The sequence below is a fragment of the Lathamus discolor genome, chromosome 4 (assembly GCF_037157495.1).
Source record: "Lathamus discolor isolate bLatDis1 chromosome 4, bLatDis1.hap1, whole genome shotgun sequence".
NCBI lineage: Eukaryota > Metazoa > Chordata > Aves > Psittaciformes > Psittacidae > Lathamus > Lathamus discolor.
Window position 1 is genome coordinate 20577414 of NC_088887.1, and position 26147 is coordinate 20603560.

Here is a 26147-nt window from a genome sequence, read left to right on the forward strand (position 1 = left end):
AGGCCGGAAAAGCGGGAACGCGGAGGAGGGTGGTAGGTGGTGTTGCTGTGATGTGTGTCTCTCGTGTAGGCCAGCTGCGGTCGCGGGTACAGCGCCTGTTGAGACTGAATTAAACGGGTATTGAAATAGAGAAATATAATTATATGAAATATAAGTAAGTAAATTAGTTCTGCTTAGTGATCATCCTTGTACGAGATAAATGATCGTAGTTGATGTAGTTCTAGGACTTTGTAACCTTGCACAAAATTTATGGTAAGCAAAACAAACTAGCAGATGTTTAGGATGAGTTGTATCTGAGTTAACTGATAAGCAGAAGGATGGGGAGAAATCATTCAATTATGTCAGTGGTATTACTAAACTAATAAAGCTGACATAAGCATTTATCTACTACGCATGCTTCAGGGGCTGCCAGGACGAAAGTTCGAGGAACGGCCAGGTGATGAAGATTGTTCGAAGAAGTAACCGACCACTAAAGACCACTACCACATTTTTGTGCGCATGCGGGAGAAACTTTCTGGGAGAATGATGTAATATATAAGTAACATCATGAATATGCATATAGGTAATGAATATGTATGCTTAGTGACTATATGAGGACGGATTGCTTAGCACTTCGGCAGAGACACTCTAGGAAGAGAATGTTGTAATATATAAGTAACATCATGAATATGCATATAGGTAATGAATATGTATGCTTAGTGACTATATGAGGACGGATTGCTTAGCACTTCGGCAGAGACACTCTAGGAGGAGCAATTCCCCATGTCTTCCGGTGCTGAAATAAAGAATACCTGCTTGTTAACTTTGTTTCGAGTTCTGCCAACTAACTGCCAAACTTTGTTGGCGAGTTCCTGGAGATTGCTCCGAATCAATTTGGCGCCCCGGATGGGACTCTCTCTGCTAGGCTGCAGGACCTGCTGAGGACAGAACTCCCTAGGGCCCTCGGGAACTTCTCCCCGAGGGACCCCTCAACTCATTTGGATTGCTGCAGGAGCAGACAAGAATCTTCTTTATGAAAGGTATTCTTTTATATAGTCTGTAAGATGCGGGGGGCATCTTACATAAAGACTAAATTGGTTTGGTAAGTGTACGCAAGGTTTGGAAGCCTTCCATAAATTGAGGTAGGAAATCTCGTAGGTAAAGGTGTATACCCGGCTGCTAGCGGCCGTTTGGTATACACCTGCAAGATGCAGGGGGCGTCTTGTGGTTTAGGTCCTGCAAGATGCAGGGGTTGTCTTGTTGAAGCGGTTTTTGATTTTACTGGTATTTGACTTATTTTGTGGCTCGTTGTAGTAACGATTTTGGTATTGGTGAGAGGATGTTGTAACTGTGTTATTAATTGTTGTTTGATTGAATTTAGTCTCTGTCTCAAGAATTGTAACTGTGTGGAGTGTGTCTTTGAGATCCCTAGTGATACAGGGTTAAAAAATGTACAAGGGGAATAATACAGAGAAATCTGACTAATATACAGGGGATTGTATAAAGGAGTCAGAAGAATTCGCTTGCTTAAACAAAAGTATTGTCTGTTGTAAACGCCTATCATGCCTACTAAGCAGAATAAGGCGCAAACTACTGATAAGGGGGGGAAGCAGAGGCCTGGTTCTACTGGTAAGCAACTATTGATAAGGAAAAGCAGATGCCTGAGTCTATTGATAAGGGGGAGAAGCAGATAGTTTATGGCTGGGGTACCGACCAAACCGAAGGCCATGCGTGAAGATTAAAAGGTGAAAAGTTTAAGAAGAGGAAGACTCATTTACTTCATCTTGAAGACCCCTGCCCACAGGAGGAAGACTCATTTACTTCATCTTGAGACCCCCTGACCCCCAAAAGACCAGAGGGGCGCACTGCGCAGGCGCAAAGGACCTTCTAGCTCATTATAATACGAAGCGGGGATAGATACTAAATATGTATAGGGGTATCAGTAATCTAATGCATATGTATACCTTAAAAGAATAAATGTAAAGGGAAAAACGACCCTGGGTGTGCATACTTTGGAGGAGCTATCCCCATGCACCTCAGTGCTGAATGAAAAGCATACCTCCTTTACAACTTTAACAAGTTGTGGAGTTAATCCGTGTATCAATTTGTTGAGCCAGCCAGGAGGCCTCTGTTCGGCCGCTGGATCGGATGAGGGGCGGACATCCTAGGCACTCCAGGCCACTTGCCTGGAGGAGCTCCGCTTCTCGTCTGCTCACTGTGGGGACAGACAACAACCTGTGCAGGCTGTGGAGAAATGGTATGCTTGGAATTTAGGTACTTTAGGGGGCCTGTAAGGCATACGCATGGCCCAGGGCTGCTGGTAAGGCATGCAGAGACGTTCCCCTTGGCAGGTAGGGCTTGCAAGCAGGGGGTCGTAGACCGATAGGGCAGCCACGAGCGATCCTGAAGGCGGATCGGGCAAGCCTGGGTTTTCGCTGCTTCCCAAGTTTTGGGAGCCAGGACGGACCTGCTAAGGGAAGCAGGTGAAGGGTAGGTGAACCCACCAGGTCTCTGCTGCATCTCAGATTCTGGGAACCAGGACAGGCCTGCTACCATAAGAAGCAGGAGAAGGGTAAACGGAACCATAGTGTGAGTGTGTGGGATCCCATGTGTAAGGGTTTGTGTTTCTGTGTGACTGAGACGTAGCATAGCTACGAAGCGAGTGTGGAGTCCTAATCCATGGTTCCGTGTCTCCGCGAGGGGAGCAGCCGGAGACGGACGAAGTGTTCATGTTTTTCTGTCTTGTGTCTTGTCTGTATATAATCATTAAGCAGCTTAGAAACTGGGGGAAGGTCTGGCTACCCCTCCCGCAGTGGTTAGCTTTACGAAATACAAGGGCAAGGGAATTCCCTATGTTCCTTGTGGGAGTGTAACTGTATGTGATGGGTGGCATTCCACGTGGATATTGTGGCTGTGTGCCCTGTGGGAGTGTGTGCCCTGTGGGAGTGTGTGCCTTGTGGGAGTAACTGTATGTGACGGGTGGCATTTCACGTGAATATTATGGCAGTGCTTTTTGTGTAGATTCCACTTTTATAGCCACTCAGGGTACCGGTGGGGCAGATACTGCTCGGGGTGTCTTACGAAACACTGGCAGGTAGAAAATTATAGTTATCCAATCGGTTATTCCCTGGGACCAGAAATAAAAGATTACTTTGTGGAGAAAAGCCACAAAATTCCGGAGAACTTCTGGGAAGTTAAAAAGGAAAACTGAGGAAGGGTTTGTAAAATTAGCAAAGAAAATTTGAGGAGACGTGGTTACAAGGGAGAAAGTAAAATGGGAGTAAACCAAAGTAAATAAATATTAAGAAAGAGCACCTTAGGATGTATTTTGGTACATTGGAAAGAAATTACAGGCCCCAGGGGCATGGAAAATAAAAGAACCCTGATTAAATTCTGTAATCAATGGTGGCCTCTCTATAAATTAGAAGACAGGGTGAAGTGGCCACTTAATGGGACATTGGATTATAATACTATGTTACAACTAATGTTATTTTTAAGAAGGGAGGGGAAGTGGGATGAAATATCATATGCAGATATGTTCTTCACTCTCAGAAACCACCCAGAATGGCACAGAGCCTGTGTAATGGTACCGCCCCAGGATCCCTTAGTATTGGCCCTAGAAAGGGATAGGAGAGAAAATAGAAACAAGCCCAAGCAATGTTGTTCATCGTGCGATATTGGTCAAAGGTGCACTAAACAGGATAAAATTCACCAAGATACAGATCAGGAATTAATAGATATATTCAGACCCCCACCAAAAGGATGGGAGAATATGGATTCGGATGATGCTGTTACTCCTCCAGGGAGTTCAGTCTCCTCGCGAATCCGGCAGAAGCCTGTCTTGCAGGCACCTCTTAGAGAGGCAGTAGGACCCGAAGGAACTACGATGCTAATTAAAGTACCCTTTCCCACCCTGGATCTGGAAACATGCAAAAAGGTTGCAAAGGATTACCGTAACGACCCTGTAGGCGTTACAAAACATTTGCAATTCCTAGTGAAACAACATAATCCAGATTGGAATGACATACAGTTGCTGCTAGAAGCAATGACAGAAACGGAGAAACAATATTAAAACCAGCAGGAAATTTAGCCAAGGACTACTATTGAGTAAAGCAGCAAGATGTAAAGGAGTTTTTTCCGCTCCAAGACCCTAAGTGGGACCCAAATCGATCAGCAGAGTGAGAAAAATTGCAGGCATACCAAGAATGGATTATTAAAGGGGTAGAAAGGGCCATCCCCAAAACTATAAATTGGTCAGTCTTGTACGAGGTAAAGCAGGGCCCATTAGAATCACCATCCAAATTCCTAGATCGATTGAGGGAAGCAGTTCGCCATAATACACCACTAGATCCGGGCTCAGAGTTGGGAATACAACAATTAGTATCTCTCTTTTTGGGACAATCCATAGGGGATATTACAAAAAAACTTCAAAAATTGTGACCAATGGAGGGAAGAAATTTAGAAGTCCTCTTGGATGAAGCATGGCGAGTATTTAGTAATCAGGAGGAAAGTTACAAACAAGGAGTGCGGAGATTAGTGGCGGTAGTGGAAGAAGGGGGAAGAAGGGAACAAAGACAAGGGCCCCGACCAGGTAAAGATCAGTGTGCATTATGCAAGAAATTTGTACACTGGAAGAGTGAATGTCTGGAAAATAAAAGAAACTGCTGCGCAAACAAAAAAGGGGAGGGTGATCGCACATGTGAAAGAAGACTGATGAGAACCGGGGAATCTTCCCTAGCAGATCCACTGGTTATAATGAAGCTAGGGGATAAATAGAAAGAGGTTGAATTTTTGGTCCACACAGGCACAACATACTCAGTTTTAAATAAAGCCCTGATGCCCTTAGGGAGTGAATATATTACTGTAAAAGGAGCAACTGGCCAAAGTGAAAAGGTGTATTTTTGCAAAACATTAAAATACCAATTAGGAAAACAATGAGGCATTCATAAATTTTTATATATGCCCAACTCCCCAAAGGCTCTCTTGGGGAGAGATTTATTAGAACAGTTGGGGGCAGTCATCACCTTCAATAAAGGCGAGATCACCTTAAAGGTAAATGACCAACAATACATAGAAGTGCTAAGTTTAATTTTAATTACACATCAAACAGGGGAAAAGATTAGAGAGGATGTATTAGACCAAGTATTTCCAGGAGTATGGGCTACAAACATACCTGAAAAGGCCAAAAATGCACCCCCGATACAGATTAAGCTCAAGGAAGGAAAACAGTCAGTCAGTCAAACAATACCCTTTGAAAAAGGAAGACAGGGAAGGAATCGGCCCGATAATTAAAAACTTCTTGCAGCTGGGACTATTAAAGGAGTGCCAGTCTGATTTCAACACCCCTGTTTTACGGGTCCGTAAACCTGACGGGACATACCGGATAGTGCAGGACTTACAAGCTGTCAACAAAGTAACTGAGGATCTTTACCCAGTGGTAGCAAATCCATATACCCTGTTAACATGCCTGACACCAGAGCTAACTTGGTTTACTGTTTTAGATTTGAAAGATGCCTTCTTTTGCTTCCCTCACCATGAAGCCAGCCAGAGAATTTTTGCATTTGAATGGGAAAACCCTAGGAGTGGGTGCAGAACTCAGCTCACATGGATGGTGCTGCCTCAGGGATTTAAAAACAGTCCCACCCTGTTTGGAGAACAACTAGCAAAAGATTTGGAATCCTAGGAGGCCCCATCTGAAGAAGGGAAAATATTACAGTATGTAGATGACATCTTAATCGCTACCCAGAGGAAGCTTGTGTGGCCTGGACAGTAAGCCTTTTAAATTTTCTAGGACTTCAGGGATACAGGGTATCCAAGAAAAAGGCCCAAATAGTGAAACAAAAAGTAATTTACCTGGGCTATGAGATAAGTGCTGGACAACGAACTTTGGGACGGAACCGTGAAGAGACAATATGCCAAACCCCAAAGCCTCAGACAATAAAAGAACTACGAACCTTCCTGGGAATGACAGGATGGTGTAGGCTGTGGATTTACAACTATGGATTACATGTAAAGCCTCTATATGCACTCATTGCTGATGGAAGCAGAGATCTTCAGTGGACAAAAGAAGTTACTCAGACCTTCAACCAACTAAAGGATGCCCTTATGTCAGCTCCGGCCCTAGGACTTCCAGACGTGTGTAAACCATTCTTTTTGTTTTCTCACGAGAGACAGGGTATTGCCTTGGGAATACTAGCTCAGAACTTGGGCCCATATTGGTGGGCAGTTGCTTATTTTTCTAAGCAATTGGATTCTACGGCTAAAGGATGGCCTGGGTGCCTTAGAGCCGTAGTGGCAATCGTGCTAAATATCCAAGAAGCATGCAAATTCACTCTGGGCCAGAAAATAATGGTGCTGGTGTCCCATACAGTGTCTGCAGTACTGGAGATAAAAGGTGGGCATTGGGTTTCCCATCAGAGGTTTTTAAGATATTAAGCTATCATGGTGGAACAAGATGATATAGAAATAGTAACAACTAACATTGTCAATCCAGCTTCTTTCCTCAGCGGAAACGATGGAGAACCTATACATCATGATTGCCTGAAAACCGTTGAGGACACATATTCCAGCCATCCACACCTGAAAGATACCCCTTTGGATGACACAGAAACCTGGTTTACTGATGGAAGCAGCTATGTCATCAGTGGAAAACGACATGCTGGATATGCGATCACCACTTGCAGAGAAGTAATAGAATCCGGACCACTACCAATAAACACCTCCGCACAAAAGGCGGAAGTGATCGCTCTAACTAGAGCTCTGGAACTAGCAAAAGGGAAAAATATAAACATCTATACAGACTCAAGATATGTGTTTGGAGTTGTGCATGCACATGGAGCTATTTGGAAAGAAAGAGGACTGTTGAATTCTCAAGGGAAAAACATTAAACATGCACAAGAAATATTGAGACTGTTGGAAGCGATCCAACTATCTGAGAAGGTGGCAGTTATGCACATCAAGGTACACCAGAAGGTGAGCTCAGAGGAAGGAAATGAGCTGGCGGACAGAGAGGCAAAAGAAGCAGCAAAAAGAGAGGTAATTATTGAAGGAGCCTTAATTTCTGATGGGAACATTCCTTTAGAAGGTAAGCCAAATTACAATAAGGAACATCCGAAATTAATCACAGATCAGGAGGGAATAATAAAGAGGGATGGGCTCGCACACCGCAAGGGAAAATAATTGTCCCTTCCTCTTTGTTATGGGCCCTTATAAAAAATGAGCATCAGAAAACACATTGGGGAGTGGATGCCTTATATAAATACTTAATAAACAAGATCATAGCTAGAAATTTATATGCTACCATCCAACAAGTAACTCAACAATGTGATCTTTGCCTTCAAACAAACCCCAAGATTACTCCCAAACTTAAAGTAGGCCAGACTGACAGTGGTAATGGACCAGGCCAACAATGGCAAATTGACTTCACAGAACTGCCAAGAAAAAGGGGTTATAGACATTTGTCAGTACTAACAGACACCCTTTCAGGTTGGCCAGAAGCCTTTCCAACTAGAAGCGCACAGGCCTGAGAGGTAACAAAGATATTGTTACAGGAAATAATACCACGATACGGAGTTCCAGCCACTATACCTTCAGACAGAGGACCACATTTTGTTTCAAAAGTGGTACAACAAATTAACAAACATTTAGGTATTGATTGGCAACTTCATACTCCCTACCACCCTCAGTCAAGTGGAGAAAATGAACCATCTAATTAAACAACAAATTGCGAAATTAGGTCAGGAGGCCAGTCTACCTTGGCCCCAGACGCTTCCATTGGCTCTGTTGAGAACTCAAACTAAACCAAGAACTCGAGAAGGGCTGAGCCCTTTCGAAATTCTGTATGGAAGACGATATGGAGTCCACCAGGGAACGTCTCTCCAAGTGGGAGAAGAGACTATGAATAACTATATAATAGGGTTAGGAAAACAACTCAGAAAAATTGAAAAATATGTGTCTGGAACTCGAAACAGAGGACTGGATAGACCTATACATAATATACAACCTGGAGATTATGTTGTATATAAAATCTTTCAGACCCACAGGGGAAGAAGATCTCGAACCAAGGTGGAAAGGACCGTTCCAAGTACTACTCACAACTTTCACAGCTATCAAAATTAGAGAACAAAACGTCTGGATTCATCATACTTGAGTCAAGAAGGCTCCAAAGGCTCCCTGGAAAATCACATCAAGTGATAATAACAGACTGAAATTAAAACTAACTCGCGAAAGATAGAGTGATCCATAGGTGTCAACACAATGTTGCAATTGTAATCAGAATATAAATCCGAGTATCACTTATTACCTGAATATGAGATAAGGACAGTGTAGTGCAAGTGCTACACATATTACATGAAGCTTGGCCTAATTATTATAAAGTAGCATAGTTAAAATGAAGCAGTTATTGATATTAATCCTTTATACCTATACCATGGTCCAAGCCATAGAAAAAGAAACATCAATATTGGGGTCAAACACAAACGTCTGGCTCACATGGGCAAACAAGGCTGAGGTTACTGACTTCTGTCTGACTTTGGCACAGGTGGGAAATCCTTTCCAAACGTGCCTAATTGGTATACCATACTTGAGCCCCTTTGATTTTCAAGGGTGGGTAAGGAATGACTCAATTTTAGATCTTACCACAGTAATCACAATGGTCAAGAGAGCTCAAGGGACCAATTGGACAGTTGCATCAGCCCAAATGGGTATAATAATAAAAAAATTAAATCGTTCCACTATCCCAATGCAGCTCTTGGGATCTGACAGAACTAATCAGAGCTGTATAACTTTTAATACATGGTCAAGCAAAGTCCCTGAGACCAGTGTAACTAAATAGGAAGACATGATATCATAATATAACTGCTTACTGCTCAGGATCATCTCCAACATTACGATACAACGATAAAATACCCAAAACTCTACCTGCAGGATATTTCTTGATATGTGGAGACCGAGCATGGCCAGGAATCCCTTCCAAACCCTTTGGAGGACCATGTTATCTAGGTAAATTGTCCCTGTTTGCAGCCTCCAAAAGGCATTTAGTCCAGGACATGAAGGGCAGCCTCCACAGAGACAAACAATCCATTGAGCAATTAGGCCCGAATTGTGATTCCATTTTAAGAATCTGGAATCGCACAGTGAGGTTTTTGGCGGCATTATTTGTACCAGATATAGCAGCGGGGAAAGCATTGGCAGGTATACGTCGTTTGGCATGTTGGGCGGCTAAGCAATTAAATATAACTTCAGATGTGATACCCTCACTTGCCACAGACACAGATAGTGTAAGACACGCATCTTTACAAAACCGAGCAGCAATTGATTTTTTTTATTATTGGGCCATGGTTGTGAGGATTTCGAAGGTATGTGCTGCATGAACTTATCTGACCATTCTGAATGAATTCATGCTAAGCTGCAGAAATTGCAAGAAAATATGCAAGAGCTTAAAATTGTTGGAGGTGGATTGGATGAATGGCTAAATAACTTAGGAGTTACTGGATGGTTCAAGGAAATATTTAAGCAAGACCTTCTAATCTTAGCCATAGGACTACTCCTTTTAATGATTGTACCTTGCATAATACAATGTATATCGAAATAACTTCATAAATCGATAGAAATAACATGGATAGCTCTGTCATAAATAATATAGTAAAAGAATTTACTTACTTTATAGAAAAGGGGGGATTGATACAGGGTTAACAAATGTACAAGGGGAATAATACAGGGAAATCTGACTAATATACAGGGGAGTGTATAAAGGAGTCAGAAGAATTCGCTTGCTTAAACAAAAGTATTGTCTGTTGTAAACGCCTATCATGCCTACTAAGCAGAATAAGGCGCAAACTACTGATAAGGGGGGGAAGCAGAGGCCTGGTTCTACTGATAAGCAACTATTGATAAGGAAAAGCAGATGCCTGAGTCTATTGATAAGGGAGAGAAGCAGATGGTTTATGGCTGGGGTACTGACCAAACCCTAAGGCCATGCATGAAGATTAAAAGGTGAAAAGTTTAAGAAGAGGAAGACTCATTTACTTCATCTTGAAGACCCCTGCCCACAGGAGGAAGACTCATTTACTTCATCTTGAGACCCCCTGACCCCCAAAAGACCAGAGGGGCGCACTGCGCAGGCGCAAAGGACCTTCTAGCTCATTATAATACGAAGCAGGGATAGATACTAAATATGTATAGGGGTATCAGTAATCTAATGCATATGTATACCTTAAAAGAATAAATGTAAAGGGAAAAACGACCCTGGGTGTGCATACTTTGGAGGAGCTATCCCCATGCACCTCAGTGCTGAATAAAAAGCATACCTCCTTTACAACTTTAACAAGTTGTGGAGTCAATCCGCGTATCACTAGTGTGTGTGAATGTGAAATTAATCATGGGAAATCAACAGAGTGGAGAAATCTTGAAAAAGAGTCCTTTAGGGTGTATTTTGGTACATTGGAAAGAACTGGGAGGGTCTCCTGGGAGCTTGGTAAACAAGAAAACTGATAAAATACTGTAATCAATGGTGGCCTTTATATACTTCAGAAGATCAGGAAAAATGGCCTAAAAATGTAACTCTGAACTATAATACATTGTTACAATGGATGTTGTTCTTAAGGCGATAAGGAAAATGGGATGGAGTGATGTATGCAGGTATGTTTTTCACTTTAAGAAACCACCTGGAGTGGCAGATGGAAAGCAAAATTAATACAGCTCTGCCAGATCCCTTAATTTTGGCTTTGGAAAAGGACAGGGGAAAACAGAAAACTAAGCTGGAGAGATGTTGTTCAGCCTGTGATAGTGGGGAAAGATGTTTAAAGTTAAAAAACCAGACTAACCAGGAAGATAGGTTGGAGAATTACGTATCACAGGTACCTTCGAGAGGAACACCCTCTGCATCTGTCCTATCTGATATTGATAAGGAGGAAGAAGAGATTCAGAGCGGCCCTGCAGAGAAGGACTTGGGGGTGCTGGTCGATGAGAAAATGAACATGAGCCGGCAGTGTGCGCTCGCAGCCCAGAAAGCCAACCGTATCCTAGGCTGCATCAAAAGGAGCATGGCCAGCAGGTCGAAGAGGGTGATCCTGCCCCTCTACTCTGCTCTTGTGAGACCTCACCTGGAGTATTGTGTGCAGTTCTGGTGTCCTCGACATAAAAGGGACATGGAACTGCTGAACAAGTCCAGAGGAGGGCCACGAGGATGATCAGGGGACTGGAGCACCTCCCGTATGAAGACAGGCTGAGGAAGTTGGGGCTGTTCAGCCTGGAGAAGAGAAGGCTGCGTGGGGACCTAATAGCAGCCTTCCAGTATCTGAAGGGGGCCTATAGGGATGCTGGGGATGGACTGTTTGTCAGGGACTGTAGTGACAGGACAAGGGGTAACGGGTTAAAACTTAAACGGGGGAAGTTTAAATTGGATATAAGGAGGAAATTCTTTCCTGTTAGGGTGGTGAGACACTGGAATGGGTTGCCCAGGGAGGTTGTGAGTGCTCCATCACTGGCGGTGTTCAAGGCCAGGTTGGATGAAGCCTTGGGTGACATGGTTTAGTGTGAGATGTCCCTGTCCATGACAGGGGGTTGGAACTAGATGATCTTGAGGTCCTTTCCAACCCTAACTATTCTATGATTCTAAGTTGCTGACACTGGCAACAAGCAGCAGATTCATGTTCAGAGTTAAGAAAGGGTTAAAACAGAAGTGCTGTTGCAGAGGCAGGCATCTGCAGCTGCTGCAGAGCAGGGTGAGCAACTGAAAAAAACCCAAAAAAACCACACCCAAAAAAATGGAGCTCATGCAGCTCCTGTGTTTAAATGTAAAATGATTACTAGGGCAAACGGACAAGTAAGAACAGACATACTGACATACTAGAGTCCCGAGGAGATTAAGAATTTATCGAATAAATACAAACAGAAATAAAGGAAGAAGCATGGAGAGCATATAGGAATTGGGAACAGGTAAAGAAAAAGCTGCGTCTTGCTATAGCCATGGCTACGGTGGCTGCTTTGGGACAAGTGGAAACTGGTGAAGGGACTAATGTGAGAGAACGAGGCAGAGGTGAAAGAGTGAATTCTTCTCCTGTGGGACCGGATCAGTGTGCATAGTGTAAGGAATCTGTATGTTGGAAGTGAGACTGCCCTAAAAGGAATACCCACAAGGTGGCTCCAGTGACTGAGTTAGAACTAGCTGACGGGGACCTGGGGAATCTATCCTAGGAGAGCCACTGGTTAAATTAAAGCTAGGGACTAGAGGGAATGAAATGGAATTTTTAGTGGATACAGGAGCAAAATATTCGGTGTTAAGTCAGAGGGAAAGGAATTTCTTACAGTTGTGGGAGCTACTGGCCACCAAGGGGGAAAAAAAAAAGGGCATTCTTTCTGAAACCTTTAAAGTATAAACTGGGAAAACAAATAGGAACGCATAAATTTTTATACATGCCAAATTCTCAAAAAAGGTCTTTATTAGGGTGAGAAGCAACACTTAAAGAAGGCAGAATGGAATCAAGAGTTAAAAATGATCAATTAATTGCAGTTTTGAGTTTATATTTAATTCAACAGAAAAGCAAACAGGAGGACCTCCCTGAAATAGAAGAAATCCTTAATCAGGTATATCTGGGAGTATGCCCATCTGAAGTTCCAGGTAAGGTGAAAAATTGCTTTGCCTGTTGAAGTGGAAATAAAAAGGGGGGCCTGCCCAATTAGAATAACACAATATCCCTTAAAATTGGAGGATCAAAAGGAAATCAAAGAAATCATTGATAATTTTTCAAAATATAGATTATTAATTGAATATGAATTGGAATATAATACTCCTATCTTCCCAGTAAAGAAATCTGATGGAAAAGTTACAGATTAGATCAAGATCTCAGAGCAATCAACAAAATTGTGGAGGATATTTGTCCTGTTGTAGCTAATCCATATGCCTTATTGACTAAATTGAATAATAATCAGAAGTGGTCTACCTTTCTGGACTTAAAGGATGCATTTTTTTGTCTGCCCCGGCCAAAGAAAATCAAAATTTATTGGCTTTCGAATGGCAAAACCCTGAAACAGGAAGGAGGATGCAGCTCACTTGAACAGTGTTACCTCAGGAATATAAAAACAGTCCAACCATTTCTGGAAATCAGTTGGCAGGAGAATTAGAATTCTGGGAAGCACCCACCCAGACAGGCACTTTACTACAATATGTTGACGACTTGTTAATTGCTACTGAAACTAAGAAAGAATGTGTTCAATGGACTGTAGAATTGTTAAACTTTCTAGGACTAAATGGATATTGGGTATCTAAATCGAAGGTTCAACTAATTTGAACTTGAGTATCTTATTTAGAATATGAAATAACAGGAGGACAAGAGAATTTGGAGCAGCTCGGAAGGAAACAATCTGTCAAACACCACGACCATCCACAGTTAAAGATCTCCGGACATTTCTGGGAATAACAGGGTGGTGTTGACTCTGGATCCATGATTATGGTGTTCTGATAAGACCCTTATATGAGCTGCTAAAAAAAATCCAAGGTTTCTAAAAATGGACAGATCAAGCTGAAGAGGTGTTTAAAAGTTTAAAGACAGAACTCAGGAGAGCTCCAGCTCTGGGGCTCCTGGACATAACCAAACACTTTCGGCTATATTCCTGTGAGAAACACGGAATAGCCTTGGGGGTTTTGGCTTAAAATTTGGGACCTTATAAAAGAGCAGTGGCCTATTTTTCAAAACAGCTGGATGAACCAAGTTAAAGCTGACCTGGATGCTTGAGAGCAGTGGCAGCAGTTATCTTAAACGTCCAAGAGGCCTGAAAATTTACACTGGGACAAAAGATCACCGTGTTAGTGCCACACATGATATCAACAGTCCTAGAAGAAAAAGGTACTCATTGGCTATTGTCATTGCGTTTCTTGAAATATCAGGCCATCCTGGTAGAACTGGATGATGTGGAAATTGTGGTCAGTAATGTTGTGAATCCAGCATCTTTCCTTCAGGAAACTCCCACCGAACAGCTGGTTTATGATTGCTTGGCCACTATAGAGACAGTATACTCGAGCTGACCAGACCTGAAGGAGGAACCTCTGGAGGGTGCAGATTCCTGCTTCACCGATGGCAGCAGCTTTGTTAACGACAGTAAACGACAAGCAGGATACATCATAACTACAACTTCAAAAGTTAGGGGAGCTAAACTATTACCCTCTAACACCTCAGCACAAAACACAGAAATAATAGTCCTGACTTAGAGCCTTGGAGTTGGCAAAGGACAAATGGATAAACATATTGACTGATTCCAAATATGCCTTTGGTGTAGTTCGTGCACATGAAGCAATTTGGAAAGAACGAGGACTTTCAAATACCCAGGGAAGACAAACATGCAACGGAAATTCTACTATTGTTAGAAGCTGTACAATGACCTAATGAAGTGGCTATCATACATTAGAAAGGACATCAAAAAGATAACTCTGATCAAGAGATTGTAAATAATTTGGCTGATTGTGAGGCTAAACAGGCGGCAGAAACAGAAAGAGTTGAGGTGATGTCCTTAATTTCCGACGGTAAACTGGTAATTGAGCAAAATAAACCTAGGTACTCTAAAGGAGATATGAAACTAATTGAAGACTTAGAAGGACAGGAAAATGAAAAGGATTGGATAAAAATACCTGATGGGCGAGTAGTGATCCCCTATAATTAATTATGGAAGTTCATACAAGAAGAGCATAACAAAATTCATTGTGGAAGTAATGCCTTGTATAAACAATTAAACAAACAGATCATAGGAAGAAATTTCTGTACCATAGTGCAATTAGTGACAAAATAATGTCAACTATGTCTGAAATATAATCTTAAGACTGAAAATAGGAATCAGGTAGGGACAATTGGAAAAGGGAATTATCCAGGACAACAGTGGCAAACAGATTTTTCTGAATTACCTAGAAAAGGAGGTTATTGATATTTGTTGGTATTGACAGATACTTTTTTAGGGTGGCCAGAAGCGTTCCCTTGCAGGGCAAATAATGCAAAACAAGTGATTGAGGTGCTATTAAATGAAATATCTCATTTTGGGGGTACCAGCAACTATTTCCTCTGACCGCGGTACACATTTCAGTGCAAAAAGATATCATCAAGAAATTGGAAATGGATTGGCAATTACATGTCCCATATAGGCCTCAGGCCAGTGGGTAAGTGGAAAAAATGAATCACTTAATTAAACAACAGCTTGGGAAGATTTGTCAAGAGACTAAATTATATTGGTATCAAGGATTACCATTGGCGTTATTAAGAATCAGAACAAAACCTCGGTCAAAGGAATGAATTAGCCTATTTGAGATTCTATATGGAAGGCCATACCAATCTCAGTTTAAAGGGGAGAGCCTTGAAGAAGTAGGAGAAGGATACCTTCAACAGTTCTCAGTAAACTTAGGAAAACAGTTAGAAAAAATAAATGGCAGTGTTAGGGACCAGGGCCAGAGGTTTAGATTATCCTATTCATCCTTTTAAGACAGGAAATTGGCTTTATATTAAGAACTTTACAGGTAATCCTCTTAAGGAAAAGCAGAATAGATCACTGCAATCAAGATAAAAGAGCAACCTGCTTGGATACATTACTCAAGAATTAAGAAGGAGCCAGAGCCAGAAAAACACCAGAACTGAGAAAAAGTATGGTGCATCGAGTGTTCAGGACCCACACGAGACTACGTCTATCCTAATTTGGACTTGTATAATAATAGGTGTAGAAGCATGGAATCAAAATCTGTATCTGAGATTGATACAAAATGTTACCAGTGTCTTAAACAAGAATGATTGTTGGATCTGTACTCAGCTACCTAAATCAGGAGAGAGACCGGGTATTCCTTTAACTGGCTTCTTTATGCCCTTTAAGACAAATTGGAATAGGTTGTGGCAAGATCCTGTTTATACCGATAACAGCCATACAAATTTATAGGTTTTAAGGATTCAAGCCTTGAATATGTCAGAAGTTAAATGTGACCACAAAGCAACATGTCAGTAGAAATTACCATATTGCAGGTGGGCATTACAACTTCATCTTTGAAAACCTTTAACTGGTTATTGGAATGTACCTGAAGGAAAAGGGTGGTATTGGTTACGTGGAGAAAATGCCTAAAAGGCTTTGCCTCCTAACTGGAAAGGACCATGCACACTAGGAGTAGTGATTCCCAGCTTTACAGTAATTGACATTCATCCCTCTGGAACCTGGGTTCGTAGTTTTAATAAAAGAATCAAACAAGGATATAGTCCCATACCAGAGCGAAACACTGCTTGCTTTTTATTTTTTTTTTTTTTTTTTTTTTGTTAGATGGCTTATTCCATCTGTAGGTGTTAGTGGATTAGAGAAAGTGATTGTAAATATCTCAGCTGCAATTGAGGAAATGGAAAATCGAACTGCTGATGCTATTCTAGCATTACAAGAAGAAATAACCAGTGATTCGGAGAAAACTCCAGGAACGAACTTGCCAACAAGTTTTCAAGCTGACAAGCAGGTATTCTTTATTGTGGTGCTGGGAGACAAGGGGGATAGCTCCTCCTAACATGTGTTTCCCCTATTGCTACACAAGCTGTCCTTATGTAGCCACTGGGCATACATACATATTCATGAGGCTACGTATGGATTACATCATTTTCCAGAAAGTTCCCCGCATGCGTACAAAATTGTGGTGGTGGTCTCTGAGGGTCGTTTACTTCTTCCAACAGTCTTCATCACTTCTGGCAGCCTTTGTAGCACACGCAGTAGATGCTCATACCAGTTTAATTGGTTCCTTAGCACCAGAGATATAATAATCCTCCTGCAGACTCTCCCCGAGGGCCCCGGATTTCTATAGCCCCAGAAGGAGTCAGGACAAAGGAGGAGTTTGCTTTGGTAGATGAGGATTGGGTTAGGGATCAGCTATGCAAACTGGACATCTGTAAATCGATGGGTCCGGATGGAATGCACCCACGGGTGCTGAGGGAGCTGGCGGAGGTCATTGCTAGGCCACTTTCCATCATCTTTGGTAAGTCGTGGGAAACGGGCGAGGTGCCTGAGGATTGGCGGATGGCAAAGGTCACACCAATCTATAAGAAGGGCAAGAAGGAGGACCCGGGTAATTATAGACCGGTCAGCCTTACCTCCATCCCTGGAAAGATGATGGAACAACTTATTCTTGACTCCATCACTAGGCATATCAAGGATGAGGGGGCCATTAAGAACAGCCAACATGGTTTTATGAGGGGGAAGTCATGTATGACCAACCTTATAGCCTTCTATGAGGAAGTGACTAGGTGGAGGGATGATGGTAGAGCGGTAGATGTAGTTTTTCTTGATTTCAGTAAGGCATTTGATACTGTCTCCCACAGCATCCTCATAGATAAGCTAAAGAAGTGTGGGCTTGACGATCAAGTAGTGAGGTGGATCGAGAACTGGTTGAAAGGAAGAAGGCAGAGAGTTGTGGTCAATGGCGCAGAATCTAGCTGGAGGTCTGTGACTAGTGGAGTTCCTCAGGGGTCGGTGCTGGGACCGGTGCTGTTTAATATTTTCATCAATGACCTGGATGAGGGAACTGAGTGCACCCTCAGCAAGTTTGCTGATGACACAGAACTGGGAGGAGTGGCTGACACACCAGAGGACTGTGCTGCCATTCAGCGAGACCTGGACAGGCTGGAGAGTTGGGCGGGGAGAAACTTGATGAAATTTAACAAGGGCAAGTGTAGAGTCTTGCATCTGGGGAAGAACAACCCCATGTACCAGTACAGGTTGGGGGGTGACCTGCTGGAAAGTAGCGAAGGGGAAAGGGACCTGGGGGTCCTGGTGGATAGGAGGATGACCATGAGCCAGCAATGTGCTCTTGTGGCCAAGAAGGCAAATGGCATCTTAGGGTGCATTAGAAAGGGAGTGGTTAGTAGGTCAAGAGAGGTTCTCCTCCCCCTCTACTCAGCCTTGGTGAGGCCGCATCTGGAATATTGCGTCCAGTTCTGGGCCTCTCTGTTCAAGAAGGACAGGGAATTGCTTGAAGGAGTCCAGCGCAGAGCCACAAAGATGATTAAGGGAGTGGAACATCTCCCTTATGAGGAGAGGCTTAGGGAGCTGGGTCTCTTTAGCTTGCAAAAGAGGAGACTGAGGGGTGACCTCATCAATGTTTACAAATATGTGAAGGGTAGGTGTCAGGATGGTGGAGCTAGGCTTTTTTCAGTGATATCCAGTGATAGGACAAGGGGCAATGGGTGTAAACTGGAGCATAGGAAGTTCCACATTAACATCAGGAAGAACTTCTTTACTGTAAGAGTGACAGAGCACTGGAACAGGTTGCCCAGGGGGGTTGTGGAGTCTCCTACACTGGAGATATTCAAGGCCCGCCTGGACAAGTTCCTGTGTGATGTACTGTAGGTTACCCTGCTCTTGCAGGGGGGTTGGACTAGATGATCTTTTGAGGTCCCTTCCAACCCTTGGGATTCTGTGATTCTGTGATCCTCCTACTTATCAGTTAGTTTAACTGTAGCCCATCCTGGACACCTGCCATTCCCAGATACTCCTTATCCCTGTGTCCTGTTCTTCTTAAAACTATGTCAATTATAACGACAGGCTGAGGAAGTTGGGGCTGTTCAGCCTGGAGAAGAGAAGGCTGCGTGGGGACCTAATAGCAGCCTTCCAGTACCTGAAGGTGGCCTATAGGGATGCTGGGGAGGGACTCTTCATCGGGGACTGTAGTGACAGGACAAGGGGTAACGGGTTAAAACAGGGGAAGTTTAAATTGGATATAAGGAGGAAATTCTTTCCTGTTAGGGTGGTGAGACACTGGAATGGGTTGCCCAGGGAGGTTGTGAGTGCTCCATCCCTGGCGGTGTTCAAGGCCAGGTTGGATGAAGCCTTGGGTGACATGGTTTAGTGTGAGATGTCCCTGTCCATGACAGGGGGGTTGGAACTAGATGATCTTGAGGTCCTTTCCAACCCTAACTATTCTATGATTCTATGATTCTATGATTTATCTTGTACAAGAATTCTCAGTATGTTCTCTAGCTGCACTCTATTTTTTTTTCTATGTATCATGCACCTCAGTAATTTTCCATTGCTACTGTTACAAAGCCATGAAACTTAACATTACTTAAAACTAATTCTAAAGGTTTCTATATTCCATTTTGTGATTTTGTGCCCCCCTTGTCTCACCAGCCTGTCTAAAGTAGCACTCCAAAATTGAGTGGCATTAGGTACACTGTTAGCATCTCAAGGAGGAGTTTGTTCTGTAATCAGTGAAAATATTTCATAAGGTGGTGCAGGATGACACCTTGTAGAGATTTGAGGAAATATGGGAAAAATTAACATCATGGGTACCCAGTCTCTCCTGGTTGAGACAGTTGTTTTTTAACTGTATTAGTAATAATAGGAATGGGTTTGATTACATGTGTAATGGTCCAGTGTTCCTTTTGGTATTGCAAATAATCAGTAATAAACTAAGAGAACAGTTAAACATCAGATAGAAACTGGAGAATATTTTAGAAAAAACCTAGAACATAACGGAACGATTTAAGAAACTTTTGCAAAGGAATTTGCAAAGGAATAGAAAAAAGGGGTATTGAAATAGAGAAATATAGGCTGAAATAAAATCTATTATAAGTAAGTAAATTAGTTCTGCTTAGTGATCATCCTTGTGTAAGATAAATGACCGTAGCTGACGTAGTTCTAGGACCTTGTAAGAAATTTATGGTAAGCAAAACAGAATGTATAGATAATCTGAAACTAGCAGATGTTCAGGATGAGTTGTATCTGAGTTAACTGGTAAGTAGAAGGACAGGGAGAAATCATACAATTATGTCAGTGGTGTTACTAAACTAATTAAGCTGGCGTAAGCATTCATCTACTGTGTGTGCTTCAAAGGCTGCCAGGACATGAGTTCAAGGAACAGCCAAGTGATGAATATTGTTTGAAGAAGTAAACAACCCCAAAAGACCACTACCACATTTTTGTGTGCATGTGGGAGAAACTTTCTAGGAGAATGATGTAATATATAAGTAACCTCATGAATATGCATGTACATAATATGTATGCTTAATGACTATATAAGGACCAATTGCTTAGCACTTCAGCAGACACATGCTAGGAGGAGCAATCCCCCATGTCTTCCGGTGCTGCAATAAAGAATACCTGCTTGTTAACTTAAACTTTGTTGGCAAGTTCTGGAGATTTCTCCAAGTCAGTATTTAACTATATAGAGACTTATAGATGGACAGGGCCACGGGATTCTCAGTATAAGGCAGGCATGCAACCAGAGGGCCAGATGTCTTCTATCAAACCAATACCAGCCTTACTCCTGTTGATAAGGTCTGAAAACAGCATGAGCTGCAGTGAGCGATGGTGGCGTTTTCCTCCTCCCCAGAGCACTAATCTGTTCACAGATCAGGAGTGGCTGTAGTTATGGAGAAATAGCAAGTAACAAAAGGCACGCTCGAGCAGCACGCCTCCATGTTGTCTCTTCTTCCTGTGAGGAAAACAGGCTGCCTGAGAAAGGTGGCCTGTCCTTGCACCCAGGGTTCTGCAGGAAGTGGGGAGGCTGCCCTCAGCAGCACCTGAAGCACTAGTCGGGGTGTAGCTTTGCATACTACTCAACCATGTACAGCTCAAAGGAAGTGGGTCTTTCTCCAAGCCAGGGGCTCTCTGTGTCTAGAGGGCCCCGAGCTTAACAGGTGGTGATGAGCAATACTGGGGTAGCACGTCCTCTGCCTTCCACCCCCTCCTCACAACCCTGTGTAGCAAGACGTGAGACAGGCAGTGGATCACCACCAACCTCTCGTATACTTCAGGTCTACTCTTCAAAACTGCTCAGATTTTCCTGACAATCCCCACCACCTGCTATCATTAACTTCAAGCATCAGGGCACTCAGACTAATTCAAAAAACATTTAAGCACCCATAAAAAAAACAACCCTCTGTATTCTACAGACAGCACAAAGAAATGTATTGAACAGCATGCCCATTGTAGCTCTGCATTCTAAATGCAGATCTTCACAGAGACACCCATCAACACACTTTCTGCTGTGAGGAATACTAAAAGGCTCTCTGCTCCTCTAGGTATTTTCTAATAGGACTGTTTATCATCTCATAAGCTCAGTGCTTTGGGAAATCTGAACATGGACTGAAAACAGGCACTCAGGGGATAAAAGTCTTACACAAATGTACGTCTTTTTTTTTTTTTTTTATTAGGGTAGGGTCAAGATATTTGACTAACTCCCCCTCACCAGGGGGAGACAGAACCATTCGTGCCAGACAGAACCCTCAGAAACAAGCTGTGCAACTCCCAAACTCATGCTGGGTTTCAGTTGTTTTAGTTCAGCTGTCAAAAGTGAATTCATCTGCACACCAAAAGAGGCTTCAGGAAGTAATGGAGAAAAATGTCTTCTGTCTTCACTAACCTTTCAGAATAAGGTTAGCCTGTGAGTAGCCTCTATCCACTGCAAACCCAGAGCACTGAGACATTCTCTGAAGAACCACCTTCTGATTCACCTTTGGCCCAGCACGGTCCAGCTGAACAGACTGATATCCTTTGTACAAAGCAGTTTTTTAGAACAGATCATGTAATTTCTCTTACAGAATTTCAAACGTGAATACATTTAAACAGCTGGAACACCAAGGTAATTAAATAAAAAATCCTAACTACAGTCCTTTCAAACTTAACCAAAGGCATGTTTAGAGATAAAGAGCTGAATACAGTTTCAGAAGTCCTGAGAAATCATCAGAGCATTCGAGGGCACAGTTTGCCTGTTTAAAAAAAAAAAAACAAAAAACCCAACAAAAATCATTCTCTTCCCCATCATTCTACTTCTGCATTTGCTTCTTTGAGTAGTTCTCTGCAAACTGCTTTCGTACTTCTTCCTGCCTCTTTCCAAGTTTAAGAGTGTTGATCAGGCTTAAGGTTTTTTTCAGTTCATGTACAGGCTTGTTTACAAAGCCACAGTATTTCCTTTTCGGAACAAATTCGAGAGCCTTCTGCCAGTCTCCGGTGTCTTTCAAGGTTAATAAAATGTGCATCATTTGATCCAGTGTGAGATTTTTGGCACCAGTATTCCAGAGCAAGTACTTCTCTAACGGAAGAGCCGCAGTCTCCAGCCCCAGTCGCTTTGCTCGTGCTAAAGAGACCCCTGTTTTTATGTTCCTGTCAACCATTGACCCCACAATATAGATTTTATTGTGATCAAATGTTTTCATTACTTTGGGAGAATCAGCAGTCAGATAGATAAGCTTTTCCTTTGGAAAGACTTCTGTGTAGCACTGGTCTGTCACAGTGATAAGCAGTTTGCCCCATGCCTCCCTGTAATGCTTGATAAATTCCTTATGATAGAGGCTATTGTCTTTGAAGTTACAGAAGTGAATGTGGAACGGATCGATAGATCTTCGATTGGTACTTTCACTCAGTACTATCTGTCTCACTGTATTTGCCACTTCTCGGACAGACATATCTTTTTCAAAGGACATGTCAAATACTAGTGGCTGGCCAAAGACCATCGACTGTGCAGCCCTCCAGTTGCATACTTTGTCCATACAGTTGGCCCACAAACATATGAATGAATTCTTCTTGGTCACACCAGTTTCTGAAGCTTGCTCTTGTGCTTCTAGCTTCCTTTCCCTTTTCTCTTCCATCCTTCTTTTGTCATTTTTCTTGTGAAGTTCTTTGAGATGCAAATATTTTAAATATTTCTTTTTAGCTGACTTGGAAGTACATTCCATAAAGGTTTTCAGTTGTTCTTCGGTGATATTTTCTGGAACTGATTTGCCAGCTAGTCTCCACATCTCCAGCGTCTCACGTGCAGCAGACAAAGTGGCAGGCTCCTTACACTCAGAGACCGTCCCATTGACTTCTTCTTGCAACCCAGATTTCATTACCTTCTTCCACGCATCTAAATCTAGTTTTTCTGAGGGACTGCATGAATTGTCCTGCTTCAGGCAAAGTGATAAACTCAGAGTTCTACTGAGTGGAAACAAATGCTTTTTCATCCCATGTTGTGCAGCAAACGGGAGGAAAGAACTTCTGATAATTTTTTTCAGAAGCATATTGGCAGACTGCATATTTACACATGTGCTGTGTTCAAATGGTCATCTGCAAAACAACAGTAAGAGGGGAAAAATCTTGTCAGAAATCAGGAAAAGCACCACCACACACAGATCTTCATCCTTAGTAAGACTGAGAGACAGCAACTTCTTGGGGAATACCAGAAACTCCTGCTTCCACTATTACTTTTCTACCATTTTCTACATAAAAACAGCGTCTGTGGCACTGCTGCAAATAGACATAGTCAGCTCTGCTGCTTGTAACAGCAACACTTACTGCAATTCAAAATGTGGTCAAACAACCTTTACGTATTGTCTGAGATCTATTTAAATTATCTGTATCATCTGACAAATAACCCCCTTCACAATCAAAATGCTGCATGGAGACCACAAATATATTTATACAGGTCAGAGGTGCTAGCCTCTTACCTAAACTATGAAAATGGACAAGGCGCTTCATTTTGTAACATTTTTTAGAACAATCCTGTCTCACAGAAGATCACATTTTAGCTTCTACCACTGTATTTTGGAAAAGCTTTATTTGCAAACTTGCGCTAAAGTTTTTCCTCTGCTTTTCCACAGTGCGGGTCACTGAAACCACCAACGCTACTCGTACGTCCTGTGAGACCCTTGTTCCCGGCAGTGCCGGCATTCACACCGCACTAGGAGCCGAATCAGACCTGATCTTAGTGACAGTTAACCAGGAGGTGGAGAATAAACAACCGTAACGACTCGTAAACCAGCCTACAGCTGAATCGAACCGCGACAGGCTCGGCGACACCTCCAAGCACCGCGTCCGCACCACAGCACTCCCCGGCGCGCCCCGCTCCCCATGCTGCGCCCGCAGGCCTGACCCGCGCCCGCCAGGGACAGCCGGGCTGGGTAGCACGGCCCGACAGGCCAGGGAAGCGAAGGGGCGCTCCCAAGATCACCCGCGGGGCGCAGGACGGGGTACCTCAAGCACCCCAGGCCCGCGGGTCTCTCGCCCTTAACCCTCTGTGGCGAGAAACACGTGGCGAGAGAGGCCTCCTCCTCCAGCGGCTGTTCCCGCACCTGCCAGAGCTGCGGCCGCGCTCCAGTCGCCTGGCGTCCGTCTCGTCCCGCGTGGGAAGGGAGGGAAGGAAGGAAAGGAAGTGGCGATCGGACGCGGCTAACGGTGGCCTTACATCAGCACCGAAAACTCCGCCATGTCGTGCTCACCTCACGGGGAACAGCCTACGCGTGCGCGGGAAGGGCCTAGTCCTTTGCGCATTTTCTTCCGGGCGTGGAGCTATGCTTGTTGGCTGTCCTCGGCGTTCCGCTGCTGCACGCTGAGGTTCCGGTTCTCTCTCCTCTTTCCTACAGCGCGGGGCCCTGCGGAGTACGGTGATCCCGTAGGAAGGCCGGGGCTGGCGGGGAAGGACTGCACAGGGGCCCGCGGGGAGCCTTCGGGCCCTGGTGCGGGGCCGGGTATAGGGCCGGGGCCAGCCGCCATGCTGTGCTGGGACGTGAGGCGAACGCCTGAGCCCGAGGGGTTGTTAGCCCGGTGGGGTGGTGAGGAATTTCTCTTTTTAAAATAGCATAGAAAAGTTTCACTTATTTTTGACGGGGTTTTTGTTTGGTTTGGGTTTGGATTTTTTTCCTTTCAGGTAGGGTTTTCGGTTGTAGCCGTGGCCTGTTGGGATGAGTCTTGTGCTGCCCAAATTGACCTGTAAGAGGGAAGTGGATCAGGCAATAAAAATCGTGGCTGAGAAGGTTTTGGTTCTCCGGTTTGGAAGAGATAACGATGCTGTCTGTCTGCAGCTCGATGATATTGTAAGAGATATTTTTTCTTTTTTTTTTCTAACTCTACTAGTTCGTTAAAACTTTACTGTTGCATACAAGTGACTGTGATATGTTGCTTTTGGCTAATATGGAGTCTCATGAAAATTTTCATAACAAATCTAATACGAAATAATACTATATTCATAAAGCTATTTGAAAATTAAGAAAACATTGATGTTATTGTAGCAGGTGTACAAAGTTCTTGAAGTAGGTAAGGGATGATACTGTAGCCCTGATTGAGCTGGTAAGACATAAGAGAAATGGGTTTTGTAAAGCTTGCCACCCTTTTCCTCTTGTGTCTCAGCCTGTCATCGAATTTTCTCACTCTTTTCAGCTTGCAAAGACAGCTCATGACCTAAGTAAAATGGCAGTGATTTACCTCGTGGATGCGAACAAGGTTCCAGTGTACACCCGGTATTTTGACATCAGTTATATTCCATCTACTGTATTTTTCTTCAATGGACAACACATGAAGGTTGATTATGGGTATGTTATCCTACCAGGCATTATTTATTATAACTTTCAGAATTATTAGTCTTTCTGTATATTACTGCGTCAGGGGAAGGTAACGTTTGAAAATTGTAATGTTGTAATACTATCATCTGCACTGAGAATTCTGTAGGAAGCCAGAAAGATGTATTTTCAAATTTCAAATGCTGGTGCATTAAGTAGATGACAGCTGTGAAATATGCCTGACTGTAAAATATAGTATGGTTAAAGCCTTGGGCATGACACTGCACCTTTTTGGACTTTAGTGGTGGCAGTATACCCCTGATTTGGCTATGCCATTACCAGTGCTGTTCATTCTTTCAGAATGACCACATCAGAGCCCCTGATGCCACTCTACATCTTTTCTTGTTGTTAGGTGTTTTTTCTTTGAATACTTTAGCATTACAATTCTACCTTTATCTTATGCTTACATTTAGGTCTCCAGATCATACCAAATTTGTAGGAAGCTTCAAAACAAAGCAAGACTTTATAGATCTGATTGAAGTGGTTTACCGTGGTGCCATGCGTGGAAAGCTCATTGTGAGAAGTCCCATTGATCCCAATAACATTCCTAAATATGACCTTCTCTACCAAGGAATTTAGTGGATTCACCTGAGATAAAGAATTCTGGAAACAGTGAATGTTTTAGAACCCATTTTTTCTTCAAGCCTGTTTAGCCACCTCTGGCACCGTGGGACAGTTTGAGTATTTATGTTGACAGATCATATTGGTCTCGTTCTGAAGATAGACATTCTGTCACCTCATACTTCTCTTGTGAATAAAGCTACACATTCATGCTTAGAACTCACACAAGTGACTATTCTTTGAGTTGCATGCTGACTAGCACCTACAAAACAAGCAGATTGTATGCATCCTCTATGATGG

At 43.0% G+C, this 26147-nt stretch overlaps 3 protein-coding genes across 7 annotated transcripts; 2 read left to right on the forward strand and 1 right to left on the reverse strand.

Annotated features, from left to right (window-relative positions):
* The first annotated feature begins 75 nt into the window (after window positions 1-75).
* On the forward strand, window positions 76-26066 carry TXNL4B (thioredoxin like 4B). 5 transcript variants are annotated; one of them, XM_065676507.1, is made up of 5 exons: window positions 76-1019; window positions 23553-24330; window positions 24599-24764; window positions 25108-25259; window positions 25700-26066. In XM_065676507.1, the coding sequence occupies exons 3-5, from the start codon at window positions 24633-24635 to the stop codon at window positions 25863-25865; spliced, it is 450 nt and encodes a 149-aa protein (XP_065532579.1). In that variant the 5' UTR covers window positions 76-1019; window positions 23553-24330; window positions 24599-24632; the 3' UTR covers window positions 25866-26066. The 5 variants fall into 5 exon arrangements, with proteins under 5 accessions (XP_065532579.1, XP_065532581.1, XP_065532580.1 ...); XM_065676509.1 differs by lacking the exon at window positions 76-1019 and having other exon boundaries at window positions 23564-24343; XM_065676508.1 differs by lacking the exon at window positions 76-1019 and having other exon boundaries at window positions 23564-24335.
* On the forward strand, window positions 3752-10222 carry LOC136012721 (uncharacterized). Its single transcript, XM_065675789.1, has 4 exons — window positions 3752-3943; window positions 6018-6114; window positions 6473-7063; window positions 8014-10222. Exons 1-4 carry the CDS (start codon window positions 3752-3754, stop codon window positions 8184-8186), a joined length of 1053 nt encoding a protein of 350 aa, XP_065531861.1. The 3' UTR covers window positions 8187-10222.
* On the reverse strand, window positions 21102-24243 carry TRMT10C (tRNA methyltransferase 10C, mitochondrial RNase P subunit). Its single transcript, XM_065676502.1, has 2 exons — window positions 24024-24243; window positions 21102-23019 (listed from the first exon to the last, which is right to left on the reverse strand). Exon 2 carries the CDS (start codon window positions 22986-22988, stop codon window positions 21741-21743), a length of 1248 nt encoding a protein of 415 aa, XP_065532574.1. The 5' UTR covers window positions 22989-23019; window positions 24024-24243; the 3' UTR covers window positions 21102-21740.
* Window positions 26067-26147: the final 81 nt, after the last annotated feature.

Coding starts and splice junctions, on each gene's coding strand:
- LOC136012721 (XM_065675789.1), top strand. CDS start 3,752: ATGGATTCGGATGATGCTGTTACTCCTCCAGGGAGTTCAGTCTCCTCG. Junction 6,115..6,472: donor CGGCCCTAGGACTTCCAGAC/GTGTGTAAACCA, acceptor TTGTCAATCCAG/CTTCTTTCCTCAGCGGAAAC. Junction 7,064..8,013: donor TGGGAACATTCCTTTAGAAG/GTAAGCCAAATT, acceptor AAAATCTTTCAG/ACCCACAGGGGAAGAAGATC.
- TRMT10C (XM_065676502.1), bottom strand. CDS start 22,988: ATGCAGTCTGCCAATATGCTTCTGAAAAAAATTATCAGAAGTTCTTTC.
- TXNL4B (XM_065676507.1), top strand. CDS start 24,633: ATGAGTCTTGTGCTGCCCAAATTGACCTGTAAGAGGGAAGTGGATCAG. Junction 24,765..25,107: donor GTCTGCAGCTCGATGATATT/GTAAGAGATATT, acceptor CACTCTTTTCAG/CTTGCAAAGACAGCTCATGA. Junction 25,260..25,699: donor CACATGAAGGTTGATTATGG/GTATGTTATCCT, acceptor GCTTACATTTAG/GTCTCCAGATCATACCAAAT.